General features: G+C 40.6%; 1 protein-coding gene across 1 annotated transcript in view; it reads right to left on the minus strand.

Annotated features, from left to right (window-relative positions):
- Window positions 1-7844: 7844 nt before the first annotated feature.
- The window catches only part of PAH (phenylalanine hydroxylase), a 68106-nt gene continuing 62560 nt past the window's right edge, over window positions 7845-13390 (minus strand). The window contains exons 11-13 of the mRNA XM_028121661.2: window positions 13045-13178; window positions 9518-9633; window positions 7845-7888 (exon numbers count right to left, since the gene is read on the minus strand). Of these exons, the coding sequence (XP_027977462.1) occupies window positions 7845-7888; window positions 9518-9633; window positions 13045-13178 (294 nt within the window). The remainder of the gene's footprint in view (window positions 7889-9517; window positions 9634-13044; window positions 13179-13390) is intronic.

Consider the following 13390-nt stretch of genomic DNA (forward strand, 5'->3'; position numbering starts at 1 on the left):
GCCATTCTGACTGGTGTGAGGTGGTATCTCCTTGAGGTTTTGATTTGGATTTCCCTGATGCCGAGCGATGTTGAGCACTTTTTCATGTGTCTGTTGGCCATTTGGATGTCTTCTTTGGAAAAATGTCTGTTCATGTCTTCTGCCCATTTCTTGATTGGATTATTTGTTCTTTGGGTGTTGAGTTTGATAAGTTCTTTATAGATTTTGGATACTAGCCCTTTATCTGATATGTCATTTGAAAATATCTTCTCCCATTCTGTCAGTTGTCTTTTGGTTTTGTTGACTGTTTCCTTTGTTGTGCAAAAGCTTTTTATCTTGATGAAGTCCCAATAGTTCATTTTTGCCCTTGCTTCCCTTGCCTTTGGCAATGTTTCTAGGAAGAAGTTGCTGCGGCTGAGGTCAAAGAGGTTGCTGCCTGTGTTCTCCTTTAGGATTTTGATGGACTCCTGTCTCACGTTTAGGTCTTTCAACCATTTGGAGTCTATTTTTGTGTGTGGTGTAAGGAAATGGTCCAGTTTCATTCTTCTGCATGTGGCTGTCCAATTTTCCCAACACCATTTGTTGAAGAGACTATCTTTTTGCCATTGGACATTCTTTCCTGCTTTGTCAAAGACTGGTTGACCATAGAGCTCAGGGTCCATTTCTGGGCTCTCTATTCTGTTCCATTGATCTATGTGTCTGTTTTTGTGCCAGTACCATACTGTCTTGATGATGACAGCTTTGGAATAGAGCTGGAAGTCCGGAATTGTGATGTCACCGGCTTTGCTTTTCTTTTTCAATATTCCTCTGGCTATTCGGGGTCTCTTCTGGTTCCATACAAATTTTAGGATTATTTGTTCCATTTCTTTGAAAAAAGTGGATGGTATTTTGATGGGGATTGCCTTGAATGTGTAGATTGCTCTAGGTAGCATTGACATCTTCACAATGTTTGTTCTTCCAATCCATGAACATGGAACGTTTTTCCATTTCTTTGTGTCTTCTTCAATTTCTTTCATGAGTATTTTATAGTTTTCTGAGTACAGATCCTTTGCCTCCTTGGTTAAATTTATTCCTAGGTATCTTATGGTTTTGGGTGCAATTGTAAATGGGATCGACTCCTTAATTTCTCTCTTCTGTCTTGTTGTTGGTGTATAGGAATGCCACTGATTTCTGTGCACTGATTTTATATCCTGCTACTTTACTGAATTTCTGTATGAGTTCTAGCAGTTTTGGGGTGGAGTCTTTTGGGTTTTCCACATACAGTATCATATCATCTGCAAAGAGTGAGAGTTTGACTTCCTCTTTGCCAATTTGGATGCCTTTGATTTCTTTTTGTTGTCTGACTGCTGTGGCTAGGACTTCTAATGTTATGTTGAATAGCAGTGGTGAGAGTGGACATCCCTGCTGCGTTCCTGACCTTAGGGGAAAAGCTCTCAGCTTTTCCCCGTTCAGAATGATATTCGCTGTAGGTTTTTCATAGATGGTTTTTATGATATTGAGGTATGTACCCTCTATCCCTATACTCTGAAGAGTTTTGATCAAGAAAGGATGCTGTACTTTGTCAAATGCTTTTTTTGCATTTATTGGAAGACCATAGGATTCTTGTTCTTTCTTTTGTTAATGTATTGTATCACGTTGATTGATTTGCGGATGTTGAACCAACCTTGCAGCCCAGGGATAAATCCCACTTGGTCATGGTGAATAATCCTTTCAATGTACTGTTGGATCCTATTGGCTAGTATTTTGGTGAGAATTTTTGCATCCATGTTCATCCAGTTTATTGGTCTGTAATTCTCCTTTTTGATGGGGTCTTTGTCTGGTTTGGGGATCAAGGTAATGGTGGCCTCATAAAATGAGTTTGGAAGTTTTCCTTCCATTTCTATTTTTTGGAACAATTTCAGGAGAATAGGTATTAATTCTTCTTTAAATGTTTGGTAGAATTCCCCTGGGAAGCCATCTGGCCCCAGGCTTTTGTTTCTTGGAAGATTTTTGATGACTGATTCAATTTCCTTAGTGGTTATAGGTCTGTTCAGGTTTTCTATTTCTTCCTGGTTCAATTTTGGTAGTTGATACATCTCCAGGAATGCATCCATTTCTTTCAGGTTACCTAATTTGCTGGCATATAGCTGCTCATAATATGTTCTTATAATTGTTTGTATTTCTTTGGTGTTGGTTGTGATCTCTCCTCTTTCATTCATGATTTTGTTGATTTGGGTCATTTCTCTAATCTTTTTGATAAGTCTGGCCAGGGGTTTATCAATCTTGTTAATTCTTTCAAAGAACCAGCTCCTAGTTTCGTTGATCTGTTCTACTGTTCTTTTGGTTTCTAGTTCATTGATTTCTGTTCTGATCTTTATGATTTCTCTTCTCCTGCTGGGTTTAGGCTTTATTTGCTGTTTTTTCTCTAGCTCCTTTAGGTGTAGGGTTAGGTTGTGTATTGAGACCTTTCTTGTTTCTTGAGAAAGGCTTGTATTGCTATATACTTTCCTCTTAGTACTGCCTTTGCTGTATTCCAAAGATTTTGAACTGTTATGTTTTCATTTTCATTGGTTTCCATGAATTTTTTTAATTCTTCTTTAATTTCCTGGTTGACCCATTCATTCTTTAGTAGGATGCTCTTTAGCCTCCATGTATTTGAGTTCCTTCCGACTTTCCTCTTGTGATTGAGTTCTAGTTTCAAACCATTGTGGTCTGAAAATATGCAGGGAATAATCCCAATCTTCTGGTACCGGTTGAGACCTGATTTGTGACCTAGGATGTGATCAATTCTGGAGAATGTTCCATGGGCACTAGAGAAGAATGTGTATTCCATTGCTTTGGGATGGAATGTTCTGAATATGTCTGTGAAGTCCATTTGGTCCAGTGTTTCATTTAAAGTCTTTATTTCCTTGTTGATCTTTTGCTTAGATGATCTGTCCATTTCAGTCAGGGGGGGTGTTAAAGTCCCCCACTATTATTGTATGGTTGTCAATGTGTTTCTTTGATTTTGTTATTAATTTCCTTATAAAATTGGCTGCTCCCATGTTAGGGGCATAGATATTTACAATTGTTAGATCTTCTTGTTGGATAGATCCTTTAAGTAGGATATAGTGTCCTTCCTCATGTCTTATTACAGTCTTTGTTTTAAAATCTAATTTGTGTGATATAGGGATTGCCACCCCAGCTTTCTCTTGGTGTCCATTAGCATGGTAAATGGTTTTCCACCCCCTCACTTTCAATGTGGGGGTGTCTTTGGGTCTAAAAGGAGTCTCTTACAGACAGCATATTGATGGGTCTTGTTTTTTAATCCAATCTGATAGCCTGTGTCTTTTGATGGGGCATTTAGCCCATTTACATTCAGAGTAACTATTGAAAGATATGAATTTAGTGCCATTGTATTGCCTGAAAGGTGACTGTGACTGTATATTGTCTGTGTTCCTTTCTGATCTATGCTGCTTTTAGGCTCTCTCTTTGCTTAGAGGACCCCTTTCAATATTTCTTGGAGGGCTGGTTTCGTGTTTGCAAATTCCTTTAGTTTTTGTTTGTCCTGGAAGCTTTTTATCTCTCCTTCTATTTTCAATGACAGCCTAGCTAGATATAGTATTCTTGGCTGCATATTTTTCTCGTTTAGTGTTCTGAAGATATCATGCCAGTCCTTTCTGGCCTGCCAGGTCTCTGTGGATAGGTCTGTTGCCAATCTAATGTTTCTACCATTGTAGATTACATATCTCTTCTCCCGAGCTGCTTTCAGGATTTTCTCTTTGTCTCTGAGACTCATAAGTTTTACTATTAGATGTTGGGGTGTTGACCTATTTTTATTGATTTTGAGAGGGGTTCTCTGTGCCTCCTGGATTTTGATACCTGTTTCCTTCCCCACATTAGGGAAGTTCTCTGCTATAATTTGCTCCAATATACCTTCTGCCCCCAATTAGTGCCCCCAATTTTGATTGCACCTCATTAATAGCTTTTTTGATTTCGACTTGGTTAGATTTTAGTTCTTTTGTTTCTCCAGAAAGGATTTCTCTAATAACTTCCATGCTTTTTTCAAGCCCAGCTAGTATCTTTAAAGTCATAATTCTGAACTCTAGGTCCGACATCGTACTAATGTCAGTATTGAGTAGGTCCCTGGCAGACGGTACTACCTCTTGTTCTTTTTGCTGAGGTGATTTTTTTCGTCTTGTCATTTTGTCCAGAGGAGAATAGATGAATGAGAGAACAAAATGCTAACAGGTTAACAACGTCCCCAGCAAATATACTCTATACAAATCAGGAAAAACCTGAAACCAGGGGAAAAGAAAGGGAAAGAACGAAAAAAGAAAGAGGAGAAAAAAAAAAAGATAAAGATAAAAACAAACAAAAACAGAACAAAACAAAAAAAACCCAGAATATGATCTAATATGATCAGGCTAGTGCATAGATCAGTGCCACACACTGGATTTTGGGCATATTTTGGTCTGTTAGAAGAAAGTGCCGCCTAAAATTTTAAAGGAAGAAAGACTTATATATGTACAAAATAAGGTTTGATACAATGAAGGGATGGAAGATGACTGTAAAGATGAAAATTATAAAAGATTTTATAAAAGGACTTGATAAGATAAGAAGTTGTTTTTAAAAAGAAAGAAGAATATTTAAAAAAAAAGGGGGGAGAGAATGTGATCAGGCAAGAGACGAGAACAAAGCCATAAACCAGTGATTTAGGGTATATTTTGATCTGTTAGAAGAAACAGTATCTCAAAATTTTAAAGAGAGAACAATTTATATATATATATATATATGCCAAAAATAAGGGTAACTACTATGAAGGGATACAATATGACTCAAGAAAAGAAAAATAAAAAATGTTTTTTTTTTTTTTAGAAAAGGGATTGATAAGATGTTGGTTGAAAAAGGGAAAGAGAAAAATTCAAAAAAAAAATAGTTAAAAAATGAACTTTGAAAAACTAATGAATCATGGTAAAAAAGCCATGAATTCTATGTGCAATATTCCCCTAGCGCTGGATTTCTCCCGTTCTCCTTGATCGGTAAACTTGGTCTTGGCTTGCTGGCTGTTCCTGCTGATCTTCTGGGGGAGGGGCCTGTTGCCGTGGTTTCCAAATGTCTTTGCCGGAGGCGGAATTGCCCCACCCTTGTCGGTCCGGGCTAAGCAAGCTGCTCTGGTTTGCTCTCGGGAGCTTTTATTCCCTGCAAGCTGTCCCTACAGCTTTGGAGGACCAGAGTGAAAATGGTGGCCTCCCAATCTCCACCCAGAGGAGCCGAGAACTCGAGGCCCCGCTCCTCAGTGCGCCCCCAGAGAAAAGCAGTCACTCCTGTGTCCCCGGTCTCCGGCCGCACTCCGTGCTCACCCGGCCTGTGACCGAGTGTTTCTATCTCTGGCTCCCGACCCCATGTGGAGTCTCCAAACCCAGCAGATCCCTGCGGTGCGCTCCCGCGCCGCTCCTCCCGGGGGAGGAAAGGGAATCTCCCCGGATCTGCCGCTTGTTGGGTCCCTGCTGGAGGAGCAGTGGCCCGACTGGGCCGCGGATCACAGTTTATGGCAACCCTGAGCCGAGAGCCCGCGCCTCAGCTCCGTCTCTGCAGCCGGCTTCCCTGCTCCGATACCTGGGAGCTCTGCCGCACTCAGGCACCCCCCGGTCTTTCTGTGACCCCGAGGGTCCTGAGACCACACTGTCCCGGGAGGATTCCACCCCCCGCTTAGCACTGCAGCGACGTCCCTCCGCGGAGCCCGCTTCGAAAAGTTCCAATTTTGTGCTCCGCGGCTCTATTACTTGCCAGAAGTGCCCGACGGAGGCCCCTCCCCCGCCATCTATCCTCCCGAATATCGCCTCGGATTCAGTTCTCCGCACGTCCTACCTTCCAGTAAGTGGTCGCTTCTCTGTTCAGAGAGTTGCTGCTACTCTCTTCTTCGATCTCCTGTTGAGTTCGTAGGTGTTGAGAATGGTTTGATCCCTATTCAGCTGAATTCCTGAGACCAGACGAAATCCAGGTCTCCTACTCCTCCGCCATCTTGCTCCCCTAAGTTTTAACTTCAAACACACTAAATTATTTTCAGTAAGACTAAAAAGCACCACAAAATAAAATATCCAGTCTAAAATACTATAAAATATTTTAGTTCCAAAATCAAGAACTTCTCTAATTTACATTTAATATAAAGTAAAGAAACATCTATCAAAATAGTCCCTTTGCAGCGTGTTTGGGATCTAAAAAACAGATAAAAGAACATTACCACTTTTAGAAGCAGCGTTTGTCAGTGGGTTCTACAGAGGCATGAGGAAATAAATACAGATGTGAAAACCCAACTTCAAAGCAATGAGATCTCAGACACAATCAGACCAAATTGTTCTAGCATACTTGGGCTGGTATTATTACACACTGTTAGTGGGTCAGGGATATCTGTTTAAAGACACATGTTAGCATTTGAATTGTATTTCAAGGCTGGAAGAAAACTTGATTCATCCAGTTAAACTCCTTCATTGTTCAAGTAAAACTGAGATCCAAAGTAAATTATGCAAGGTGGCATAATTGGCAATTGGCAGAACTGGCCACCAGAAGTCAAGTTTTCTCAAACTTAATGTACCCAATAGACTTCGCTGGGCACACACACAAAAAAACCCCACCTGGGGTATTTAAAAATGCTCCATCCCCGGATATTCTAGTTGGATAGAACTGGGATGTGCCCAGGATTTATTGTTGATGATGATACAGCTGGTCTGAGAATCACATGTGAAGAAATACTATGCAAGTCCTTTAAGATTTAACTATTTCCAAAATAAAGTGTTAGAGTGAAAATGTCAAAGCACAGCTTTAAAGACACTGTTATTCTCCCTACTGTTTCTCAAATACTCATGCGTTTGTGTAAAATGTACAGCCAACGGAAGTCAGTCTGTTGACTCTTCAGACATAACTTGGATTATCACAGTGAACTCCTGTAATGGGTTGGAAATCTGAGACTGATAATTTTTTCATGTCACTAGATTATCCAGTTAATGTATTTCTAAGGCAATGGAGAGGAATATTTCCTTCCAAGAAACATTTGAAACAGCAAAATTTTCTAACCACTAGACTTTTTTCTTAACATAACATAAAATTCTCACTTATGTTGAGGATTTACTATTTAATAATGTATTCCCTTATTCTTTCAATGAGTAATTATTGACTATCTACCAGTCAAGCCTTCAGTTAACAACTGTTGCATCACATGTGTCTGCAAACTATCTACAAAAGAGATGACAATTAATTGGAAAATGACTGAAAGTTGTGGGAGTCAGGTGAGGAGTTATATTACTTTCCATGGCAGTATTTATGATTACAATAAAATATACAGAAATGCTTCAATATTATGCTATGAACTTCAACCTTTATAACTATTTTAATGGGCTCTTGAATTAAAGGAAATCTACATGGGTAAAACACAATAATTAGAATCACAGTTTACTGAAATAGAAAATGACTTTTGTAGGTTAAGATTTATACTAAATCAACAAGTTCAATTCTAATGACAAGCTTGTGTTTTACATTGAGTGATATATATTCTTTTAGGAATTCTCTATGGCAAATAACAAAAACATATATGAAGCTTGAATAAATCAGGTCCCAATTTTAATTAACTTTGAAGAAATGTGACAGATTATTGATTTTAACTGAATTGAGAGCACAGGATTATCATCTCTAAATCAAAGATGACCCCAAAAGATTATGCTTTGGGGTATGTATTAATATGATGTCATTTCAAGTTATTTTGATTTATTTGTTCATCCTCCATCTTGTTCCAAAAAGCATTTAAGGCTGTCAATTCAAATTAAGGTTTGCTTTTCAAACTTTTTCAGATGAAATGAAAGTAGTTAGATTTCCAGCAACAGATTCTCAGTTGACAGGTTTTGTCCATGGTTTCACTTTATTTTCTGGAGGGCACTACAAAGGATTCCAATTTCACCTACAAAGAAAAAAAAATGGGCAACTTACATCATGAGAAGACACCCTTTAAATTTCTACAGTGTGTAACATGTTAGGGGATTGGTGGGATGTATGGATAGGCTGGGTACCACCCAACCTTCAAGGAGCTTACAGATTAGTTATGGTGATAGGATTTGGGCAATTATAGCATGGAGACTTACAAGTTTTAATGTAATTAGCTTCCTCATTCCATTGAAGGAGTTAACAGTTTTCTCTCTTTTTCTCTTACAGGACCATCTATAGATGTTTGCAAGGACCTAAGCCATGAAACTAAAAGTGTGGTTCACATGAACCTCCTGTGTCAGGATCACCTAGGGCCTTATTACAAATACAAACTCCCAAGACTTATCACAAATTTAGTAAATTTAGTCTGGGGCTATGAGTCAGGACTGTTCATTTTTAACTAGCTCTCCAAATGATTCTGATGTACACTAGGTTTGAGAATGCATGGTCTAAGCAGATAACTCAGCCTAGATTGCTAGACCGCTGGACTACGATGGAGCTGGTCCCATTCATGCCATATTCTCACGTACCAAGGGGCCACAGGAACAAAAACACTTCAAAAAAGTAGAAGGGGCCCTGGAGATGGACAAGCAGTATCAGTGGGGTATTAGAGGGATACTTCAAGCCCACCTGCCTTTTTGGCCTTTGTTAGCATTACATAAGGTAGTAACCTCCACTTAACCTAGAATTCCTCCTTTTAGGCTTCTCACCCCTTTGATGGTTTCATTCATCCATTTAAGAACTCTTGAGGACCTAATATATTTTTTCGGACTAAAGCTAGGTACCAGGGATTTGACAGTGAACCCAACCTGGTCCTCTACTCAGGTCTTGTTGAGGAGTCAGACAAGTAAACAGTTACAAAACAATATAGTGATATGTGCTCTGAGAAAGAGATCTGTAGGAATGCCAAGAGAGGAAGGACACCCAAACCAGTCTTCCTACAAGAAGAGACACCTATGAAAGACTTAAAAGATGAACTGGAATTGGGGACCTCTAAATGAGAATGGAAATGAGAGTATTTTAAACATAAAGTACTGCATGAGCAAAGGCCAGAAGCCAGGCGGGAGTATGGGAAGTAAAATCTGGTCAGTGTTGCTGGAGGGCAATTTGAAGCACGGGAAAGAAAACACAGTGAAGAGAAATATAATACTGTGATTTTTTAATGAACAACTGTTATAATATCCTCATTGTCCTGGAAGCATGGAAGGCCCATGGTTGGGCTACTAGATAGCCAATAAAGTAGCTAGAACCTGTCCTTTAAGGGCTGGAATTCCAGGCACAGCCATAGCCACTGGGCACTTAAAGGAAACAGACTGGAGAGGCAAAGGAGAAAGGAACATGGCAGTGACAAGCCAGGGTGGAAAGCTGGTATGGTGGTGGGAGGTAGCATGGAACCTAGGAAGGTCAAAGAAGAAAAGACACTCCAAGCAATTCTGGCCTTTTTACCTTGTTTTTCTCCCTCAACAAACAAATGGCTTACCTGGAGATGCTTTTCTCTTTAATTCAATATTTAATAAATTTCTTTTTGTTCCTATGGTGAGGGTAAGAAAATACAACTCTCTATTTCTGGTAAAGAGAGTGGCCTCCTGAGGTGTAAGTTACTTACTATTGATGGAGTCGGCCAAAATCTTAAGTTGCTGTGTATTGTCCAAGACCTCAATCCTTTGAGTGTATGGGTCATAACAAACTGAGAAGGGCCGTGGGATTGTAGCAGCAAAGTTCCTGAAACCAAATCCACAAAGCTCATTAAAGGGCACCATTCAGGGAAAAATAATTCTAAAAGATTTCTCAATAGCATTTCACTTCAATCTCACCAGAACAGGGGCTCTGAGAAGTGAAATGGAATTAGTGAGATCCTCCTCTTGGGAAGCCTTGTGTGCTTTGTATGTGTCTAGGTATATATACAAACACACATAGGCACATACTTATTTAGTTACCCACCTCCAAAATGACAGAGAGAGCTTACAATAAAAGCACAGAATACATTAAGGCTAAAATTCTTACCATTAAATAAAATCAAAAGAGCAAACAAATCTAGCCAAAGAATGCTATAGAAAAAATAAGCTCCAAGATGCTTGGAAATCAATACAAGGAGGGAAACATAGCTTTCAAGAATGGAAGAAAACACTATGTTATTAATGAAACTTAACATGAATTGAGTGCCTCCAATGTACCAAGAACTATGTGAGGTCCTAATTGTTCTATACTTTTTACAACTATCATTCCTAACTTAATCTTCATAAAAACCTTAGAAGGAAGGTACTATTACTATCCCTATTTTACGGATGAGAAAACTGAAGTTCAGGAAGATTCAATGACTACCAAGGACATACTGGCAATAAATTGTGCAGCTGGAACCTTTTTTGGGTAGTCTGACTCTGGCCTGGGCTCTTCACTTCTTTGCCTTCTTGATGCATTCATTACTCCTGGGTTTAGGAAGAATGTACCAGGAGGGCCTTATGAGGGACATTAAGCAATGCAACTAATAAGATATCCCCCAATAACCTATAAAATGCAATGGCATCACAAATGATATTTCTAAGTTGGCTTCTGGTGAGAGTTGAATCTGCCATACTGAGAAGACAATTCTAAGGGAAACTAGTGGGCTCTCCAAGTTTGGCAAGAGTGGTGGATCATCATGGCTGGAAACCCAAGTTCCAGAGCCAGGCACTGGGCTCAAACCTTGCCTCTGCCAATGACAGCCCTTGCAGGCTGCACCTCGGTGTCCTCATTCCTCTATAAAACTGGAACAGAGCAGTACTACCTGAGAGGGTCATAGCAAGTGCTGTTATAGTATAGAGTAAGTGCTCCATGAGTGTTAGCTGTTCTCTTTCATTAGTGACTGGGGACTCAAGAAGAAAAAATGGTTAAGTATGTCTCTCCACCTCTACTTCTCTGAAAAGAGCTTTCTCAATCCCACTGGTGACATGAAGCATGTAATGCATGTCTGTGATTTGGCTCGCTCTGCACCTCTTCCCTCTTATTCCTATAGTTTACCTCATCTTTGCTTTGGGCAATCTGCCTCTATGCCAAGAGAGGGGTTCATCTAAGCAGTCAGTCTCAGGCCCACCCCCAGGGAGTGGGCACATGACCCACTCAGCATTGTTTCTTTCTGCCTAGAACTTGAATCTTGAAACTGAAAATGGTTGAAGCTGGTTTGTCTTAGCTGGGAGGCTCTGAGAGAATCCCTTCCTTTTCTGAACCCTGTTTTTCAGCATTCCCTTTGACTCTGTGAGTCACCTCTCAGCAGGATGGAGTTTTTGTGGGTGTCTCCTCTGGGCTGTGGGTACTGACAGAGCGGGTGGGATTTCAAAGGCCCAAAAAGTCTGGGTTCTGGAAAGCTCTTCTCTGCTGGTCTGGGACTGATCACTTCCTGGGTTAGAAAGTCATCACCAGGAGGGCGCATTTAAATGTGATCCTGGTTTGATAGATCCTGGTTTGAGCACCACTGCCTGGGTCCAAACCCTGGGTCAGCCACTTACCAGCTGTATAAACCTGGGTGAGTCTCTTACCCTTTCTATGCTTCTGAACCCCACTTGCAAACTTCATAGTCTTATTTGAAGTTTAAATGAATCAATACATGAAAAACACTTAGAACATTTGGTATTTGGTACATAAGAGGTGTTACGCATTTAATCTTCTTCTTCCTTCTCCTTCTCCTTCTCCTTCTTCTTCTTCTTCTTTTTTCTTCTCTTCTTCTTCTTTCTTCTCTTTCTTCTTCTTCTTCTTCTTCTTCTTCTTCTTCTTCTTCTTCTTCTTCTTCTTCTTCTTCTTCTTCTTTTCTTTCTTTCTTCTTCTTTCTTCTCTTCTTCTTTCTTTTTCTTCTTTCTTCTCTTTCTTCTTCTTCCTCTTCTTTTTCTTTCTTCTCTTCTTTCTTCTTCTTCTTTCCTTTCTTTCTTCTTCTTTCTTCTTCTGATTATTATTACCCAGGAGAGATATTGCACAAAACCACTGAAATCCATAACCCCAAAAGGGTCCCAGAAATGGCAGAGAGGAAACTTTTGGGGCTAGAGGAAGGCTATGCTCCCAGTAAGGAGAGGAGATTTAGGAAATAACTAGAAATGAATAACTGAAAGAACTTGAAGGCCCTGGAGAGATAAGAGAAAGGGAGACATTTTAGGCCAAACCATGTGGACCTGTGGGCAAGCATTTTAGCTTCTATCACCTAAGCTCAACACAGTGGAAGCTGGCATACCCAGCTTCATGGGATCCCAGAAACCTATATATCTATGTCTATCATCCCTCATGGATAAGATATAAAACAAAAAGTGGTAACAAACACTGGGTATCAGGATAGCCATGTCCAGGTAGACCCTCTGCCTGGCCTGTCTCTTGCTGGGAGCAGATTCCTCAAGCGGATTATAGACAGGGCTGTCAGCTCAGTGGGCTGAGAATCTGAGTCCTGATAGCTTTCCATCTCCATCAGCCTTTTGCTGGACTGTCTCTGAGATTGACGCACTTGCTTGTTACTTATTGCATGCTCACTATGTATCAGGCACTTTTCCAGAGACTGCAGAAAGAACAGGAAAACAAAAAGGACAAAAATTCCTACCCAAATGAAGCTTAAATCATACAATATATTAAACATTAGCAGGTGCTTAAGAGAAAAATAAATTGCAGAAGGGGGTAAGGAGTGTGGGGATGGGGCTGGGTAGGGATATTAAGTAAGTTGGTTAGTTAGAGAAAGACACACAGAGAAGGTTAAATGTGGGTGAAGATTTGAAGGAGTTGAGGGGGTGAATTATGCAGGTGTTGGGAGAATAAAGTGAACAAGGAATTCCCCCAGGTTAGAAGAATCCTAGGAATGATTTGTTGGGGACCTTCTGTGGCTACTCTGTACACAGGAGAGAGTTCAGTGTCTGGGCTTAGTGGCTACATTAAAACAAGGATCCAGTGGCAGAATTGTCTGCAGGGGTCAACAGGTCCAAACAATAATCTGTGAAATGGGGTCCCGCTAAGGAACCCCTCCCAAACATAAAGTGGAAAGGGACAAGGGTGGGGAGGCTCTGTCTGCTGCACACTGTTGCTATAAGCTTGGAGTCCACTCTCCTGGACAACCACATACAGATCAACGGCATCAGACCAAATCAGGAGGCCCCAAGATCTTTTGACCCACCTTGGTCACTACCTCACCTCACTTTCTCCTTTGCATCATTAAAACTCTCAGCCACATAATAGAGGGGCTGGAACTCTGTGACGGTGTACTCCTGGATGGCTGTCTTCTCCAGCTCCAGGGGGAGGAGCTTTGGCTTGCCAGACAAGCAGTACTGCAGGCAGCAAGTGGAAAGTTTTCACAGGTAAGTCTGGGTCAGTGATTCCTGTTGCCTCCCATAGGCTGTTTGTGCACCTTCTCCCATCTCATCCTGATTCCTTCCACACCCCAGTGCAAATGCAGTAAACTAAATCATTTCACATACACTAGATCCTACCCTCACAGCCCATCTAAAACCTACAGTCCAGCTAGAAAGGAGTAATTCCC

This window comes from Eumetopias jubatus, unplaced genomic scaffold (assembly GCF_037043125.1).
Source record: "Eumetopias jubatus isolate StellerSeaLion01/CBP00866 unplaced genomic scaffold, mEumJub1_p1.0 scaffold_8, whole genome shotgun sequence".
In the NCBI taxonomy this organism is placed as follows: domain Eukaryota; kingdom Metazoa; phylum Chordata; class Mammalia; order Carnivora; family Otariidae; genus Eumetopias; species Eumetopias jubatus.